The following is a 20,624-nucleotide window of genomic DNA, read 5'->3' as shown; positions in this document are numbered from 1 at the left end:
AATCTCTTTCATCTTCATAATGTGGATGAATGTATATTCTTTAAATTGTCTCCCTTTTTGTTCCACAAAAAAAAACTATTACCATATAAACATAAGTTTGAAACAAGATGAAGGCGAGTACATAATAATAAATATTTATTAAAAGTAGGGATATGCCGGTATCAAATTTTCCTGTTGCGGTTAATTGATAATGCTTTTATCGCGGTGGACGCTATTATCACGGTATTGAAATTTTGTTTTAAAAAAGTGGTCATAATACAGTATAACAGGTTAAATAACTTTTTTTCTTATAACATAAATAACTAAACATTTAAAACAATAAAGCAATACAGAAAAATATATAAAAGTTAAATGTTTTACACATTAAAGTGCAAAAGAACTATAAAAACCAATAGGTGTCACTTTACAGTAAGACCTCATTAGTTAACCTTAGTTAATGCATTAACATTCAAGGCAAGTTTATTTATAAAGCACATTTCGTACACAATGGTAATTCAAAAAGAAAGTAAAAAATAAGTAATGAAGAAAAATAAAATCACAAAAATTTAAAGAAGAAAAAGGTAAAGGAAAAAATGTAAGACCTTGAAAATGAAAATTATTTAAAAATTGACTTAAAATGAATTTAAGACAGTTTAAAAACAGAAAATGATTTTACATAAAATACAGTGCAATACATAAAATATAGTGTAATCAGTTCGGACATCGCAAAGTGCTCATTCAATAAATGTACAGCTAAACAATGAGCAATAGCTACATTTACTATAGAAGTTATTCATCTTTGTTAAAAAATACTTAGAAAAAAGTCTTAGTTCATGTTAGCTCATTAAATAACACAGTTGCAATTTTCAATTTAAACAATGTGTTATTAAATATTGGAATACCTAAGATTAATGAATGTTTTATTGAGAATAATTTTTTTAATTGGCAGTTTATGTTAACTAATGAAGCCATAATGTAAAGTGTGAATGAACAACAAAAGATCAAAACACTTTCAAACAATATCTAGGCATTTGTAGTCCAGATGAAAAAAAAAATGTTTGAAGATAAATAGCCTATTAAGTCTAAATATTTCATTAGTTGGCTCTGTAATAAACACCATAGGGCAGTGGTTTTCAACCTGTGGTCCGCGGCCCCCTAGTGGGTCGCGGTGGTATTGCAGGTGGGCTGCCAATTACTATTAAAAGAAATAATATTGTTAATACAAGTAAAAATGTCTAAGTCATAACATAACATCATTTCATATATATAATTAAATAACAAAAAATAAATATTAAACTGTTACTATGCTTCCACTATTCGAGCTCGCTGATTGGTTTAAGAATAAACCACCAATTTATCTTAGATATTTTTGCTGCATATGCTACAGAACAACAAATTCAAACATGCATAAATGGCTGTTGTGTTTTCTCCTGACTGCTTGCTCCGCTGACTGTCTAAAAAGTAAGGTGTGCTCTGAGTGGCCAGCTATCCAGTGCATTTTGATTGGCCGAATACCTCAAGTGTAGGACGGATATGTTACGCCCATCACCATACTGCGATGCCATCTCCAGGCACGACCAGACAAAACCATTAAAACCCATTACAAACTACAAAGCATTTGTTGCATCCAGTGGGGACATAATTACTGATTATTATGACTTGAACTGTCTTTTTACAAGTTGCATCGCACCACGTAAACATAAAACCATGTCTGCATTTGTATTTGGAGAAATTACAAGCGCTACTCTACTGATTTCTAGTCGTGTCTTCTTTTGGAAGGCCAAACAAAGTAGTTTTATTTTCACAATGAAACACAGCGTTACACACACGGCGGGCTAGAGTGAGCGGAGGCAGGCTTCAGAACGGTGCGCCCGGCAGATTCGTTGAAGGAGCTTGCGGCAACCACACGTGACGACCCTGGGCTTTCACTGTGGACGGCAATCCACAGCACGTAGTTGATGTATTTCTTCAGCAACCAGCACGGATCAGATTTAGGCATGACGAAGCGAATATTATCCTCTTTTGGAAATCCAAACAAAGTAGTTTCACTTTCACAATGAAACATACAGCATCTCCACAACATGGCAGCACGGCAACAACAATACAACAGCCAGAATAAAAGTTACGCCTTCTTTCTTTGTGTGAACATTTGGGCAGCATTATACAAATCTTCCCACATCATGATGTACACATGTGGGGGCGTGTTAGAATGAGCCATTTTAGGTTTGGTTGACTTAACTTTTATAAAGAATCTCTCTTTGGATTTGAGACTTTAGTCTTTGCAACTTTACAGATCTTCTTTATGCACCAAGAGCTTGTAACACTCCACAGAGAGAGGAAAATTTTAAAAATCGCATCATATGACCCTTTTAACAAATTTTGATAGACAAACAATGTTCTCAAAATCCTTTTGCCGTTTATCAGATAAAGAAAAGATTTTCTAAGCTGGTAACGTCAAATTGAAGCTGTTTTCAAGAGTCAAAACGATATCAGACAATACCAGACAACACCAGGCGTGTTCTTTCCAGCTTGTCTTTTGCAAAACAGCATGACTGTCCTTCACTGGAAGCCTACTGTTTTGATCAAGATCTCTGCTGTTAAAACTGTTCACATGACAGAAGGTTCCTCCTTCCTGGTGCAGGTTTTCAGTTTGATTTTCTAAAGGTAACATTCTCACACACTTATCAAGTTCCCACCTGCTAGACAAATGGTTGGTTGGGGTTTTAACGCCATACCAGTTTCCTAGGCCTTTTTCATGGTGATTAACAAATTTAAGTGCTATAAAAGAGCAATTTAAAAACGATTTTTAATGTATGCTTTAGATAAAAACGATACAAAGCACAAAATTCACATAGCTTGTTAAGATGGGACGTTCAAATAACATCAAAATTGCTTTACATTTTGATTCTATCCTTATCCCAGCATGGTGAGCATACTTTGCTGTTGTTTCGGAATCATTTGAATGTAAGCAGACTAATATAATTTTTTTAAAGAGAATTTAAACCAGCACAATTAAATATATATTTTTTTTAAAGATGCTGGATTCCATCATGAAAAGCATATCAGTGAATCTTCTATTGATTAGGGCTGAAACGATTCCTCGAGTAACTCGATTACAAAAAATTATCAAGGCAAATTCCTCTGCCTCGAAGCCTCTTTTAATTTATTTTAAATCTCAGGTTCTTTCGCAATGATTTTTTCAATGTCACACAACGCGTTTACGTCACCCACAAAGCGGAAGGAGACACAAGTGCTGCGTCCGAAATAGCATACTGCAAGGAATCAGCAGTTTTTTTATTTGAGGGTGCGGGCAAACGTAAAGAGAACATCGTGGCGTGTGTCCATTGCAAGATAGAGCTGGCATACCACAACTAGGGCCCTATGATTTCCGTGATGCAGAAAACGCGGAGGGAATCGCAGAATCTAGTCATAAAAAGGGAATTTACAGTTTAATGCATTGCACTTACATCAAATCACGATATGGACTAATATCTGTAAATATTAAGCTGGAACAGTCTATTTAAAAATGAATCCTGCATGTCCTGCGTGTCTGTGTTAATGAATGGAGCAGGAGTGCGTCTTCATTCATTAAACACATTGAAGCGCACGTGACGCTTGCTGTGATTTCAGCGTCTGCTGTCTCACTAAATAAGGACGTGAACACATGAACAACATCTCCAGAACTGCTCTGACAGTCCCTTCATGAGAATTTGACCGTTTGATTTGAGTAAAACTAGCGTCACATCACATACACAGAACTGTAAAGGTACGTCAACCCGTCAAAATAAAAGTCCGGTTTATACATATTTGCCAGATATGTATTATGAATGAATGCTTTATTTCGAACATAAACATAAAACAAGTAACAAAAGAAAGTAAACTGAAAATAAAAAGACAAACAAACCATACAATTAATGATAATAATATGAAACCAACATTTCCGAAAAGGAGTAGGATGAAGCATAAGCTTATTAAAACCTACCCCTTCTCCACTATTCAATAAACAATCAGTTTCCCCTAATAAACATATTTACATAATACCTATCTACAAAAAATAGAAAATAAATAAATTAAGAAAACAAATACATAAATTATTTACAAAAAAAAAAAAAGCTTAACCTCCACACCCAAACTGTTCCACAACCTCACTCCACAAACAGAAATACAAAAACCTTTTTATTGTTGTACGTACCCACTGATGTTTTAAATTAAACTCCCCTCTCAGGTTATAACCCCCCTCTCTGTTAAAAAACTATTTTTGTATATTTCCAGGAAGTTTTTTGTGTATTGCTTTGTACATGATTTGTGCTGTTTGAAAATGAACCAGGTCAATGAATTTTAATATCTTTGATTTTAAAATTATAGAGCTGAAGATCTTTGCCCGAACCTAAATATTCATTGAGTCTTAAATGCATGATGTAGACAGAGTATTTACGCTAATGTTGACATTATTCTTTTATTAAATGTCATCTGCTAGTGCGAAGCAAATCCAGCGGAGACTTTATCTTAATTTCGTTATTGCCAAATACCCATCTTAATTTAAAATTTATCTTAATTTGTTAAAAAGACTCGTTTTTATTGAATAAATTATGTTAAAACATGTATAAATTACTCATTCTTGACAAAAGGCAAAAGAGCTGTGTGTGAGTGCGCACATTTGAATAATGTCGGGCTGTAAACGGGTTCGGGCTTTTAAAAAGCTGTCAATCAAAATGTACTTGTCAGGCTCGGGTTCTGTCGGGCCTAACTTTTATGGCCCGATTACAGCTCTAATGTATTACTATTGTTCAGCAGAATGTACATATACTACTACTAAAAAAAAAAATCAAACATTATTTTTTTAAGGTTAAATCACACAACATTTCTTCCATGTTTTCTTTTACTAGTAAATCCCCTTTGTTTACCAAAAAGTTAAGATTGCTTAATTTTCAATAATTAAAAGATAAATTAAATTAATGTTTTATGTTTTTACTGTTTAATGTGCATCTCAGAAAAGGCTTTATTTAAAACCCCAAATGAATGGCACTTAAAGGCCATCTTTCAATATAATTTTATAACTTAATTTATACAGAATATTGTATGAAAATGTAAATTTAAAAAGACGTACATAAGAATACATGTTTTACAACACCCACGGGCAGAAATTAAGAAAAAAAAGTGCCTATTCTAAGCTACGCGCCAAAAAACCGCCTTTTCCCAGAGAACGCATCATATGACGTAACGACAGGCAAACATAGGCGCTGCAGCCCTGGTTCTCAGTGTGGGTTTACGTAGTCTGAGAGGTGGAAACAGAAAATAGAGATTGTCGTTATCGTTATTATAGTTATAGTAGGTTTGAGTTGTCACAATGGTGAATTCTTGTGTTTGTTTTGGATGCAACAACTCCAACTTGTCTGGCCATCGGGTCCACTGATTTCCAAACAAGAAACACAAAGATTTCCGTGCTTGGATACGTTTCGTCCAGGCAAAGAGAAGCAATTTCGCTGCCTCCTCATTGACAAGACACACGGTGGTATGTGAAAAACACTTCACACCGGACAGCTACAACCAAGGAGATCTTATGGAATTTCGCATGGGATTTCGACGAAAAGAGTGGGTTAGGCTGGCAAATGGAGCTGTGCCATCGGTGCATGCAAGTCCACCTGCTAAATCTGGCGGGAGTGAAGAGTCTAACATTAATGTTAGCTCTAGCAGAGAATCTGCGCGTCGAAAACGGGAGCTTTGCACAGTAAGTCTTATAATACCATATACAAATTGTTGCATCGAAATGTAGCTCTGCATGTAATTTCTGCAAATGTATTTTTCTTGACGTTATAATGGATTAGTCTTGGCATGGCACGAAAGCCCGCCTAGCTGCCGTCAGCTTACTCTTGTTACACCCCGTGAGGCTGCACATGAGCCTCCTGCCACTTATTTTATTGAGCTATTAAGACAGGGTTCCAGAAAATTTTATTTTTTTTTAATTACAATTTTATGTGGTCGCATTCACATATTACTACTCGGTTAAATTCACGCATGAATTTTCCTGCATTTAACTTGTTTTAGCGCCCGCCAAATTGATTTTTTTGTCCCGCCAAAGTCTTATTTGATCGGTGAGTAATGTAGATGAACTGCTGCCCTTGTGACAGGGCACATGTTTGACTGAAAGAAAGAGCGCGCACTTTTCACCGTCTCCAAAACGCATCCAAGTAATTCTTTACAATATTAGTTTTCTTAGTTAAATCGGATTTGCCTTGGTTTTCTTTGACTAATCGAAGCTGGTATCAACAAGGCACATGCGAGGGAATGCAGCTCGGGACTAACGTACTTTAAAAAGATTTTGAAAAGTTTAACAGTCTTTTAAATAATGCATGAATGGGGGATTTTCATGAAAGGACTACATTTTTTAGAGTTTAAAGTTGTGATCTCGGTCTGTTTTCAGATTTTGGGAGAGAGTGCTGCCAGCAAAGACGGGGCGGGTGCAACTGCCACTTCAAATCCTGATGGAGATGGAGACATCTCTACAATGGACCCTGAGCCAGAAGTGGTCCATCGTGGATCACAGTGCAACATAAGATGTTTACATCGTTCATTAGGTAGTTAGCTTATATATCTAGCATTCAACATACATGCCGTAAACAATCACAAATAAGGATTACGTCAAAAATTTTCATGATCTCCATGGTTACTATTTTGTCATTTCCACTTTTCAGACAGTAAACATTAAAAATTAAGAACTTCATGTTAGAAAAATACATTTTTACTGGGTTGCATTAGATAATGCATGTGTTGTTACCAATGAATGTACAATGGTGAACAATTATTAAGATGAATCTCTTTCATCTAAGGTGTTCAGGTAAAGCCTCAGATGGTGGATGTGGGGACTCAAACCGAAAGGTTTGAGCATCGCAGATCAACTCCACTGGCCAGTCCTGAAAAAAGTGATGATGAATGGTCATTTTCTGATATTGTCAACCATTCTGGTGATATGTCATGGAGTCCAGGGGAGGAGATGTTGAGAGAGTCCTCTGAGGAGGAACCAGAAGAGCTGGAATCTCTCAGTGACCCAAAGTAAAAACCTTTTTATTAATGGAAACTGTTTCTGATGTCATAGTCAGAATTAATGAGTGTTTTCCTTTTCTTGTTTTCAGTGCTGTTGACAAGTTCATTGTTTGCCAGAGGCAGTTGCTGTCCTTGTTCACAGTTTGCCCTACATGCTGTGGGGAAACCCAGGGACACATAATGCACCCGGAAGGAACTTTCATAAAAGTCAAGCAGGTAATGTCTTAATTGTCAACTGTCTATGAGGAGCTGAATTATAGTCTGTGAATGTACAGTATGTATATTCATTATTTGTGTCTTAACTATACAGGTTTTTTACTGGCTCATCTTAAAGCTGCTTGAGTATTGAATCTTCTCTCATCTTTCAGGCCTGCGGAACTTGTGGCTATGAGCGTTACTGGCAAAACCAAGAGAAGGTGCATCGAAACATGCCTGCCTGCAACCTTTTACTCAGCGGTGCCATCCACTTCTCAGGTTGCATGGCTACTCAGACAATCAGGATGCTGAAGCTGTTTGGACTTCAGTGCATAAGTCCCGGCACTTTTTTCCGCCATCAGCGCTATTACACTATCCCTACCATCATGTAGGCCTGGAGGAATGAGCAGAGTGGGATCATCAGGGAGTTGAAGGAGACTGGGGGTGGATTGATCCTGTCTTGTGACTGCAGGTAGAATGGTCCAGCTCACGTCACTGATGTAGAACAGGTCAATGTGTTTTTGCATTAACCTATAAATGTAACTGTTTTTGACGTTCTTAGATCAGATTCTCCTGGACACTGTGCCAAGTATGGTAGCTACTCCTTGATTGAGGATCGAATTAACAAAGTTTTGGATGTTCAGCTTGTCCAAGTAAGTTGATGTCACACAGAAATCTTGTGTCTGATTTAGTTACTGATATTACAGTTACTGTTCAGTAATAATCAGTTGGTTTTACAGAGCTCAGAAGTCCCAAGCAGCTCTTGGTGTGAGCTAGAGGGTCTAAAGCGGAGTATGCAGTTCCTGATGGACCAAGACATGCAAGTGTCTGCTTTGATAACAGACAGAAATCGGCAGGTAATGATGCTAGGAGATCTAAAGCTGAACAGCATTGACAGGCACAGTATCACTCAAAATCAATTCTATAAAATCAATTTGTGTTTTAGGTGGCCAAGTGGGTACGTGAGAAAATGTGTTCAGAAGGAACAAAGCATTTCTTTGACGTCTGGCATATTGGGAAAAGTATGTATTGTGATGCTGGTAGTTCTATATAACAGACTTGTTTTTGTAGTTAAATTCACTTTCCTAATAATTAATTTGCTCTGCTCTGTTTGTCTGCTCTGGAACAGGTGTACAGAAAGCACTGGATGCTGCTGCAAAAGAGAGGGACTGTGAGGATCTGAAGCTGTGGAGGCCTGCCATTATCAACCATCTCTACTGGACCGCAGCTTCCACCCCTACAGGAGATCCAGATGAGATGCAGGCAAAATGGCAGAGTATGATAAATCATGTACAGGACATACATGAACACAGCTCTCCAGCATTTACCAGCTGCGCACATCCACCGTTGGAAGGAGAGGCAAGAAACAAGGAGTGGCTGGAACCAGGTACAACATAATACCCTATGTTAAAAGATGTCAAATGTTTTGAGGCTAAACTTTTTTCAGTGCTTGTAAATTTTAGTTTGGTTTTATCAATACGTAACCCCATGTGTACTAATAATTACTTGTGTTATGAAATGCGAGAGATTATATGACAGAATACGTTTTATTCAGGATCACCAGCAGCCACTAAACTGGAGAGTGTAGCTGCCAGGAAAGCACTGGTAAAGGATATTCGACAATTGTCACCTCAGCATCAGACATTCTCCCTGGAGGCCTACCATTCCCTTATTCTGCACTTTGCTCCCAAACACACTGGCTTTTCTTTTCTTGGGATGTACAGCAGGTAGTGTTATCACTTAAAAGTATCGATACTAATAAAATTAGTTTTTTTTTTTTTTTTTTTTTTTTTCAGGAAATTATGACAGAATGAATATGGCTAAAAACTAATGCAGTCTTGTATAGCAGACCAAAATGTTATAGATTGATAACATTATTACAATTTATTTTTTGCAAAAAAATAATTGCAAAGATGAGTCATTGTCTTATACCCATTTGAACTGAAAACATTAATGTCATATTTCTGTTGCATTTCACTGCATTGGGTTAGCTTTGGAGAACTAATGTTCTATCTACTTATCTCGTACAGACTTCTCTTGGCAGCCCTACATTTCAATAGTAATGGCAACAGAGATGTAGCGCGAACTAGTGAGGGTGAGGTACGCTACGCTGTTCGCTACCCACAGTTTCGGAAAGGTGGCTGGGTAGTCCACCCCACCAAGGAGAAACCATCTTACGGTTAGTAGTTTCACTTAGTTTTTCAATATCTTTTTTTGTGTGAATTTATCTTTATGCGAGTCATCCATGTTACTAAATGTTTTCTAAACATTTCTCTCCTTAAGGATACGCAACAAATCTTATGGTCTCTCTGGTAGAGGAATACTGCAAGTCACCACAGGCCCTACAAGAAAGCAGTGCCGTCTTGTCCTCTGCTGCATCGCCCCCCCTCACCTCTTCCGTCCAGAAGGTTGCCAAGGATGAGGCAGTCAGCCTCCATCTCGCACGACACTCACGTTTTAACATGTAATAAAAGATCAATTTTACCAGTACAGTTTGTTTCACTATGTATTTATTAATCGTCTTCCAAGCGGGGCCACTGGAAACCTTTGTATGTTTGTCCCTCCTCTGAAAACTGCCTCCTTATTGCTGACACAACACATGAAGGTATGGCTTTCCTAATGTTCCTGCCTATTATTCCGTACGCCCAGCGGACAACCTGCCTGTATGCTGTGTATCGGAACTGCCTGTGGTGTAGATTGGGACATAATTACATTTTTATCATACCTTGTTTTCATAGTAAATAATTTCAATGGTAAATATTGCATGTCCTGTTGGCTGATATTCTACTGTACTACACAACACCAAAGTTGTTTTTATAGGAAGTATATGGAAACCACTGAGTTTAAAAACCTGCTTAACAGGATTTACTATTTTGGTGTAGAAAAGCTGTTTCTTTGAATTGCAGTGTGAAATAATTTTTGCTCAAAACCTACTCTGGTCTGCTGGCTTGAAGAGGGCCATGCTCCTGTCTGAAGTTCATGTATGCTATCTGCAGCACAAAAGGATTCAGACAGGATGCTTCAAACCCTGGATGGAGTGTGAGGCAGGTAATGTCTTCTGGGGGATCTAGGTTTTGGACAAGGGACCAATAGGCGTCGACCTCCCTACAGCACACACTCTCCACTGCTGATGGCATAGCCTCACATCTACCACACAAGCACCTGTTAAACAAATGTGCTAAGATAAACTCACTCTCCTTCCCTCCTTTTAGCTCTAATGGTTGGTGTAAGACCTTGTAAGAAACGACATGTAGACTACTTACTTCCTAAAACTTGGGTAAATATGCACTGTAAAAAGACACACCCCCTGTACAGTATAGGCTGTCAATTAGATGCATTTATCTGCATGCCTTACAACCAGTATCCCTTCACATGACAATAAAAGATCCTTGTTACAATGACTGTATTTACATGAACAGCATATTCCCGTCCTAGTCGGAAGACTAACCGCTTTCATACACGTACTCCACAGTACATGTGAGCTCATTTACATAATGTCCGTCGGAAATACTAAGGTGAGTAGTATAACAGCCGACTAAGTTCGGAATTCCAGCCGGTTCCAGCCAGTTGTCCAGTTATGTTGTTTAGATATACGGCCCAAACGCTTGACATCTGCAGAAGCAGAACATGCGGACACCTAGGTCTAAAAGCAGTTACTGATTAAAAATCAGCTAGCAATTTCTACAAAATTTCACATTAAACTGTGTTGAATAGAAATGCACAGAATTTCTATCCAGACTAGCTGACCGTCACATATGTAAGCTATAGCCTACATCCTACAACATTCATTTAAAATCTGGGATCTAAATTAATTATTTTAAGACACATGTTGCTGGCATAAATGGTGACAATCTACATGGATGCTTGAAAAACAACAAAGTCGACAGCAATATTGCTAAATATGATTTATTAAAGATACTGCAATGTGTTAAACATGGAGACGTTAGCCACAATTGGCTTTAGCCTGTGGTCACTCACCAAGACACCTGCCCAATTCTCAACCGATTCTCCTCACACCACAACTCTATCTCTCTCCTCTGTCCATTTACCCTTCCCCTTAACTCTGTCTGACCCCTCTCTCGCCTAGGCGGCTCGTAATTATACGGCAATGGCCCATCGTAAGAGTTGACATTTATCCCTACTGCAACCTCTTCACTGTCTGACTCCATTACGAAGAGACGATGTTTACCGGCCGTTGCGTCACTTCCGATCAGAGCGTTTTCACAACGGAAGTAATTTTACTCACAATTTCTTTTAAAAAACTGTTTTAATGCACATTTATGATTAATTTCTTCACGCAAGTCGAATTCCTACACTATTTATCTACACGTTTATTCACAGGGATCTTCAACTTGAAAGATAGGCTTTAAATGCCCTTAATTCATCTGTCAACTTTATTGTCATTGTTCACAGTACAAGTACAGGCAGAGAAACAATGGGTAATAATTAAATGTTTATTTTTGATGTATGCATTGCATTCTATGCATTTAAAAAATAAAAATATTTTTTTTCCAAAAACGGAAACTTAGTTGTTAATTTTTAGAAACCCAGGAGTCTTATTTTATCTTGCATAATTAATATTGCACTTTAATTACGCAAAAACACATTTTATCTGATTACTCGATTAATCGATGGAATTTTTGGTAGAATACTCGATTACTAAAATATTCGATAGCTACAGCCCTACTTTTGATACTAAAAATGTTTGTATGATTCTGAAATTTCATATACACGAGTGTGGAATAGAAACAGATGATCTGATCCCATCAATCATTGGTGACTTTTTCACATGGTACGGTTCATTTTATACAGTTTGTTGTTTGTACACTGATCCCATTCATCTTCTCATTGCTGATGACATAAAATACTATGCTAGTTTTAAGATCTGAGGCTAGATAAATGTATCGGTCACTATACATATCCCCCCCATACATAGCATTTCAGAATGTGCCAGTGTGAGATTGTATTAAATACGCTGTGCATGCCATATAAGGACAATCTATGTATGTACATTCAACACAAAATGGTTAGATACAGTACATTAAATCAAAGCATGTTCAGTATAAATGTCAAGCTCCCAGTCCTATTAGTTCTGTGCACAAAAACAGTAATGCACAGTAACTGTCACAATATTAAAGAGTAAAACGCAGCCTCATTTTTAGGTGAACTAACCCTTTAAACGACAAAAGGAATAGCATGCAGCATCAAAATAATACAACACTGAAGAAAGGGGTCATTACAGACATCATCAACGTTGAGAACTTGCAATCAAGGCCAATGAAAAAAGAGAACTGATGAACGGGGGTTCAAACAAAAAGTGATTTATAATGGGTGATTTAGAGAAGTAATTCCTGTTGCTTGCTCATGCAAAACAACCCATTAAAATATTATTGAATCTATCATTATTATTATAATTTATCATACAGTAGGTCAAATTTGTGTGCCTGAGAGCTTAAACTGGTTATGTGTATCATAAATTGACGACCACTGTATATCACTATAAAATGTAATAAAAAGAAGGATTCAGTTCATATGTAGAGCTTCATATACGAATCAAACAAAATATACAAATTTTACTTTGGCTAGAAAGTGTTAAATATGTAATAACTGCTTCCAAAATTAAGGTGTAAAATCACGCCCCTTTGTCACTTCAGCACAAAGGTATCTACAGGGGAATAAAATCAACTTTAGGCACACAATATTTGTCAGCAAAATATTTAGTCATCACATCCTTGAAAAAAAAAAACACTTAGGCATTCAATTCACAGCTTAAACAGTAACAGTATGTATTAGAAAGGCTTGCCAATGTGCCCCTTGTTAAACAAAAAATATATATATATATAGCAATCAGTTAATATGGCGTATGGATTTAGAGATATTTTAACAAATGCAAATGGTTGCCAAACTCCATATACGCACACTGAATCTCGTATACATACGCAGCGATAGATCCACGATGACAAAGGATGGGAAGAGCAGCGCAGTCTCAATAGACGATCAATATTCAGGCTGAGCTTCTTTCAGCTCTGAGACGATGCTGTTTGAAACTAATCTATTAAAATGCGTAACTACGCTAATAAATGAACTGTATTGTCCCTAGGCCAGGTGACTATCATGAATGATGCTTTAAATAGATATGGAGATGAGTACAAAGGCTGCTGTCCAGTCCAGTGTTACGCAATGTCAACACCGCTGAGGAATGCGGCGCGCGTCACTGAATGAAGCTCACAACAAGGGAATACCCAACTCGATAAACCAGGGCTTTAATCAGATGAATACTTGTCATAACAAAGCTGTGGATAGTTAATTTATATAATGAGGAAGGACACTACTAGGCCCTAAAATGCTTGTATTTTGTTTAGTTATCAAAGCCTGCTGCTGAAAGCAGTGAAACTGGGAGTGTCATTGCAATAATATATATATATATATATATATATATATATATATATATATATATATATATATATATATATATATATATGCGACTTTCGACATTGTCGTAAAAGCAATGTGGTTAGATTATATTTTACTGACAAAATTAAGTATAATTCAATTTATAAAGTACAATTCAGAAACAAAATCACAACGTTTTCCCTCACCTCAATCCTTCAAAGCAGGGGACAACTTTACAAAATTTATACATTTAGCTAGTTAAATAAACACTAGCAGTCCATGAATGTCAAAGCAATTTTACCAATATAGACCAACATCACCCTAAACCAAGTTTGTCAACCCTGCATGCTGGGCTGGCACAAACAAAACTATGCATACCTAACGTTACCAAGCAGCAAAACTGTCAAAAATTAGTGACACCAGCTATGTAATTCGAGAAAAAAATAAACGTTAAAAGTGTGTAGTTTGTCTGTTAAACACGATTAAACAGCGCCAAAAGTTAGACCAAACCCAACTTAGCCACCTTAGCTAGACATTAGCTCAGCAGTTGATGGAATGTTGGCTAACTTAATACGACGACAATATAAGAGACATCCGCAAAGAGACATCGGTAAGGTCCTGACAAGAACAGATAAACGGCTCATTTGAGGTTGTAATTTAGTTGAACTCACCCGTCCACCAGGCCAGGTTTGAGCGGACTCCAGAAGAAAACCTCAGTGTGCTAATGTGGCTAACTTAGCCCACAACAGTTAACGTTAGTAAGAATTCAGGAGAAATGTGTAAACAAAATCACTTTTTTTGTTTATTACTTTGGGCATTCCACACCTCGTACAGTGAAGAAGAGTCTGTGTATTTAACGTTACAGTATCCAGGCCGTCCGGGCTGACAGTGTTGAAGGTGATGACTCACAAGGAATATAAACTAAATCAGCTGTGGCCAGTTTACAGCTAACGTTAACTCTCCACTCCCAGTCAGTCACTTCCAAAAAAAATGGCGGCGGGTAGTTTTTGCCTCCTTCACTTCGTGGAAAACATGGGAGAAATTTTGTTAGTAGCTCTCTAAACAACACCATGGGCGCTCTCCGTAACCACCCAAGATATGACAGCCTTTCAATGTTGCCTCGGCTGTAAAAGTTCTTCATGCGTGGCGCGTCTGTAGTGTGGCCAGGCATTGATTTTCATCTCTCTCCCTCTCTCTCTCTCTCTCTCTCTCTCTCTCTCTCTCTCTCTCTCTCTCTCTCTCTCTCTCTCTATCTCCCCGTCACCCTCCTCCTCTATCGTGAACCAATTGTTCCTTTGAATGTAATCTTTTGGATGAATCAGTTGAATCATTCTGAACGAATCTGGCTGAATCGGTCTGAGCGGAACTTAAAGGGTTAGTTCACCCTCATGTTGTTCCAAACTCGTAAGACCTCCGTTCATCTTCGGAACACAGTTTAAAGTATTTTAGATTTAGTACGAGAGCTTCCTGTCCCTCCATTGAAAATGTATGAAAGGTATACTGGCCATGTCCAGAAATTTAATAAAAACATCATCAAAGTAGTCCATGTGACATCAGAGAGTCAGTTAGAATTTGTTGAAGCACCGAAAATACATTTTGGTCCCAAAAAAAAAAAAAAAATTACAACTTTATTCAGCATTGTCTTCTCTTCCGGGTCTGTTGTGAGTGCGTTCACAACACTGCAGTGTAGTGATGTCCGGTTCGCCAACAACTCATTCGATTTTGCTGTCATTTCAAAAGGAATCCAGATAATCTGGAATCTTGTGTGAGGGAGAAAGATTTCCCCACACAGATTTGGCAACATTTATTAACAAAAAGCTCCCTGGGAATGAAAGTGGCTTTATTTATTAATTTTGCTTTATATATTGCTACGTTATAGCAATATAGGCAATTAACTTTTTTTGGCCACGGAAGTTTGTTAATGTGACTGCACCGCAACTTTTACACGTTTCAGCTATTAAAGTTTACTTATCGTTTCATCATTTCCTCTCGTTAACAATAAATAGCCAAGTTAAAGGGTTAGGCTACATGAATGTATAGGCCAAAAAACTCTTATTATCAAACTAATTAAAGCGCAATAATATTAGACTAAAATATGTATGCCCCTGCAGGTGGCTTTATGTGCTTAAGTCTGATGTCACGTCACCACATCCGCGTCCAAACGAACTATCAGAAAACAAAAAAAGGTGCTAATACACACTCACAATGTGATATAATACAACAAAAAATATATAATCCTAACCTTTAACTCCATACCAAATTTCCATATAGCAGACAATTAAAATATAAATATAAATTAAATAATAAAAAAAATATTTGTGTTTGGGACGTTGAGCATGGGGACTGCAGTGTACACCATAAGTTTGAAAACGTTTATCTTAAATGTTTAATATGAATAAACAGTGCTCATAAATAGCTGTTGAGGTAGTATTCTCAGGTGAAGCAAGTTGGACCCAGAAACAGTTCTTCTTAAGTCAACCATTAACAAGAGGATTGGGACATTTTAGAGTAGCCAATAGAGTGCCGGGATGCCTATGTCTCTGACATCTAAAAGATTTTGACAAAAAAGATCACTGAATCACTAATTTGTACCGGTTCTGAAGAACCGATTCATTGGAATGATTCGGACTTCAGCGTGAGTGAGTGAGGCGTTCACAACCAGCTGGGCGGGGACAAAACATGGACCAACTACTGTCTTTTCAGTAGAAACTGAATTAGATGAGTTATTACGGAATCGTCATTATCATGGAATCTCAAAGTAGACAGGAGGCTTAGACAAAGACAAAACAACAATAACAACAACAAACAAACAAACCATCCATGTTATAACTTTAATCAATATGCTCTAAGCCATTAGACACTGCTTTCTGTTTTTGCAGAAAATGTTTGATCTTGTATAGAACAGAGGTTTTGTTTAGTGCTTTTATCCTAGTGAGAGTGAGCGACTGCAGATATAGAGAGCTGAGCTTCTTAGCTGATTAACATGTAACATTAGCCTTGGTTTCCACAAATAGCTCTAAGCCACCTGCCCGTCAACAAATTAATGTATTTCCACACTGCTCAAATAATAACCCATTCAAAAATCCAAACCGAAAAGCATTGTTTTCTTTTACTTTCTGCTTAACTGTACAGTATAATGTGGCATAGCAAAGAGCCTATGTAAAACATGACTGGGCTATCTCATAAATGTGACAGGCAAAACTGGTTTTATGAACTTGAGATCTGTTATGGTTGACACAGATGAGTCAGCACACATCCGTGAATATTTCTTTGTAGCCTTCATTATTGTTGACAGGTTTTAATTTTTGTTACTTGCTAAAATATAATCTGTCAAAAAAAAAAAACGTGAAAAATAAAGCTGCATATTCACAAACAATTTCTCAATTTAAAATGGAGGGAAATATGATATTGTCTCTTATACTGTTGCAATTTGTGTTTCATCCTGTAGATATTATGAAATTTTGCTTTCCAGTAGGGTTAAGTGTTATTACAATTAAGGGTTGTTTGTTATGTGCTATTATATATTATATAAGTGCATGATTCCTTGCCATAGCCCTATAACTTCAACTTTGTTCCTGATTCATTTGATATCATTTTTAATAAAAAAAAAAAATCTATATTGCACATGAATGAAATAATTATATTATACAGTGTTTTTTCATTAGGTGGTGTTTGACAGATTGTGTTCATTAAATTACAGTGAGCACAAAGATTTATTAAGATCATTGGTTTATCTGAGATGTATTCTCTCTCTCTCTTTTATATATATATATATATATATATATATATATATACACAGTACAGACTAAAAGTTTGGACACACCTTCTCATTCAAAGAGTTTTCTTTATTTTCATGACTATGAAAATTGTAGAGTCACACTGAAGGCATCAAGGGCTATTTGACCAAGAAGGAGAGTGATGGGGTGCTGCGCCAGATGATCTGGCCTCCACAGTCACCGGACCTGAACCCAATCGAGATGGTTTAGGGGTGAGCTGGACCGCAGACAGAAGGCAAAAGGGCCAACAAGTGCTAAGCATCTCTCGGGGAACTCCTTCAAGACTGTTGGAAGACCATTTCAGGTGACTACCTCTTGAAGCTCATCAAGATAATGCCAAGATTATATATAATTAATTATGAATATATATAATTATGTGTGTATTTTGTGCTCACTATTATGAAATGCAAAAGCATGCAAGTATGATTTGTTTGCTGCCATCAGACATCACAATGGAGAATATCTAATGTTACTGATCCTACCTGTTTACAAACAGCTCAACTGGCTATCAACTTTCTGAATAGCAGCTGATACATATTCTTCTATCTCTCTTTTTACTGTGTAATTACACATTGCAGATATCAGTGTGTTCTATAGACTGCCCATAGTTATCACCTCTAATGTAACGTTCTTAACTACTATGGAGGATACTTATGCAGTATTGGGATTAATGTAATAGGCTTAAAATATGTATGTAACCAATATATGTTTCATGTAAGGTTTAACCTTACATGTTTACATACAAAGATTAGTTAACATCAAATCTACACTTGAATGTGCTACAAATGTGACTTACTTTACAATACAGGAACTTTATTAGTAAATCTTTGTACTCTATTACTTCTACTCTATTAACTAATAATTCTGTATGTACACAGTGATATGTTCTCATTTGAACATCACTTTTAAAAGAGCTCTTAAGGTCAAAAAGTTCTAGGGGTGGGAAAGAGGACTTTTAAGAGGCTTAATAGTTTCATTAGCAGAGGAGAAAATGGCCGAAAGACGAAGAGAGAGAAGAAATCTATTGCAGACAAGGGACAACAGGGACTTAAAACAGATTAGATAAAGCAGGTATTATGTTTGTGACGATTATATTAGAGACACAACAACATATTGTCACAGTAGTGTTTCTAATGCTAAAATATAACTATTTTTATGGATTAAATGGATTCAAAGATAGATCACAAAAAACGTTTCATCAAAAGCAAGGCTTTGGGAACAACTAGAGACTATTTTAAAGGAAATAACAACAGAGACTGTGTTAATGTGAATAAAGACAATACAAGCAAGAATGCAAGCTGTTGTAAAGGGCAAAGGGAGCCATACAAAATACATTTGCTGTTGTTGTTATTAAGTGTGAATAACATCATGTTGTTTTAGATCATTTACCTAATAAATAACAACACAAATTTTTAGTTTTTAAAAAAAAGTTTTTGACAGATTCCTAAAATATTTGTTTACTCTCTTTATGACAGGTGGTTTAATACATTTGTCAAGCACTGTGTGTGCGCCTGTGTCTGTGTGTGTGTATAAGTGATTAGGGTAAAATAGGATCCTAATTAACAGTGCTCTTATTTTTTCTTCTTGGACAAACAGTCAAAGTCTTCAAAAGAATGTGTCATATCTAGCAACAGGGTCAGTCCTGCCTTCTCACTAAGATGAACATTTTTGTCTTTTCCTTGCTCTGGGTTGCTGTCAGAATTGGTCCTGAATCACTTGTAAGATTCCTAGTTAGAAATTTTTAAACATATTGTCACAGTAGTGTTTCTAATGCTAAAATATAACTATTTTTATGGATTAAATGGATTCAAAGATAGATCACAAAAAACGTTTCATCAAAAGCAAGGCTTTGGGAACAACTAGAGACTATTTTAAAGGAAATAACAACAGAGACTGTGTTAATGTGAATAAAGACAATACAAGCAAGAATGCAAGCTGTTGTAAAGGGCAAAGGGAGCCATACAAAATACATTTGCTGTTGTTGTTATTAAGTGTGAATAACATCATGTTGTTTTAGATCATTTGCCTAATAAATAACAACACAAATTTTTAGTTTTTAAAAAAAAGTTTTTGACAGATTCCTAAAATATTTGTTTTCTCTCTTTATGACAGGTGGTTTAATACATTTGTCAAGCACTGTGTGTGCGCCTGTGTCTGTGTGTGTGTATAAGTGATTAGGGTAAAATAGGATCCTAATTAACAGTGCTCTTATTTTTTCTTCTTGGACAAACAGTCAAAGTCTTCAAAAGAATGTGTCATATCTAGCAACAGGGTCAGTCCCGCCTTCTCACTAAGATGAACATTTTTGTCTTTTCCTTGCTCTGGGTTGCTGTCAGAATTGGTCCTGAATCACTTGTAAGATTCCTAGTTAGAAATTTTTAAATAGAGCTCTCTGAAAGGATTCTTAGAAGCTTTAAGAATATGGGCCCTGGAGTACAACACACTATTTTGTGAAAAAAAATTGTTTTTACTTGCTAAGTTGGGTCAAAACAACATTTAATATTCATTTGGCTGCACTGACTCTTTCGAATGAGAAGAAAACTTGATCTGAATTGATCTGAATAATGACTGTGCTGTCTTCAGTAGAGCTGCTTTATAAATTAATTCTGTTTGTTCATAATTGATGCATTTTGCAACATCTGCTCTATGTTGAATTTAATTTAATCAACATTAAACTGACTCAAAATGACTCAAGCTGTCTTCTTTTATAGGTGCTTATCATTGAATTGAACTTGTTTCATGATTTATGAATGCTATAGTTATTGAACTGAACTGAATCAACACTGAACTTTTTGCGCTATGAGAGCTGCTTAACAGCAGAAATTGCATTTGCTTCCTATTTGAAGTTTGCATCATTGATTGTTACTTTCCTATTTAACACAGTAAAGTTGCTTTGAAACAATCAGTACAAAGCACTGTGTGAAGGTGACTTAACTATTCCATGACAGAACAGAACACCCACCACACACCAACTTACGGGTGGAGAGGAGACAGAGTGATGAAGCCAATCAACGGATATGGGGATTGTTAGTAGGCCATGAGAGGCCAATGGGCGAATTTAGCCAGGATGCCGAGGTCACACCTCTACTCCTTTTCGAAAGACATACTGGGATTTTTAATGACCACAGAGAGTACATTGTAGCATGCAACATTGTTATGAAGTTAGTGGCATCCAGAGATCATCGTAAAAAAAGAAAAGAAAAAGTGTATTGACTTTTGTAAGCAGTGTTTTAGATTTTG

General features: G+C 36.7%; 3 protein-coding genes across 3 annotated transcripts in view; 2 read left to right on the top strand and 1 right to left on the bottom strand.

The window, feature by feature from the left end:
- The window catches only part of LOC132130062 (serine/threonine-protein kinase TAO1-B-like), a 52,582-nt gene extending 37,776 nt beyond the window's left edge, over window positions 1–14,806 (bottom strand). Inside the window, exon 1 of the mRNA XM_059541681.1 lies at window positions 14,280–14,806. The gene's annotated coding sequence lies outside the window, so the exon portion shown is untranslated. The remainder of the gene's footprint in view (window positions 1–14,279) is intronic.
- LOC132130613 (uncharacterized) lies at window positions 6,393–7,616 on the top strand. The gene is made up of 4 exons (XM_059542378.1): window positions 6,393–6,554; window positions 6,807–7,029; window positions 7,110–7,236; window positions 7,389–7,616. The coding sequence occupies exons 1-4, from the start codon at window positions 6,485–6,487 to the stop codon at window positions 7,605–7,607; spliced, it is 639 nt and encodes a 212-aa protein (XP_059398361.1). The 5' UTR covers window positions 6,393–6,484; the 3' UTR covers window positions 7,608–7,616.
- On the top strand, window positions 8,135–9,683 carry LOC132130329 (uncharacterized). Its single transcript, XM_059542011.1, has 5 exons — window positions 8,135–8,237; window positions 8,345–8,602; window positions 8,771–8,942; window positions 9,246–9,394; window positions 9,499–9,683. Exons 1-5 carry the CDS (start codon window positions 8,186–8,188, stop codon window positions 9,681–9,683), a joined length of 816 nt encoding a protein of 271 aa, XP_059397994.1. The 5' UTR covers window positions 8,135–8,185.
- Window positions 14,807–20,624: the final 5,818 nt, after the last annotated feature.

Source organism: Carassius carassius, chromosome 47, assembly GCF_963082965.1.
Source record: "Carassius carassius chromosome 47, fCarCar2.1, whole genome shotgun sequence".
NCBI lineage: Eukaryota > Metazoa > Chordata > Actinopteri > Cypriniformes > Cyprinidae > Carassius > Carassius carassius.
The sequence above is the reverse complement of the archived record's forward strand: the minus strand, read 5'-3'. Positions and strand labels throughout refer to the sequence as shown.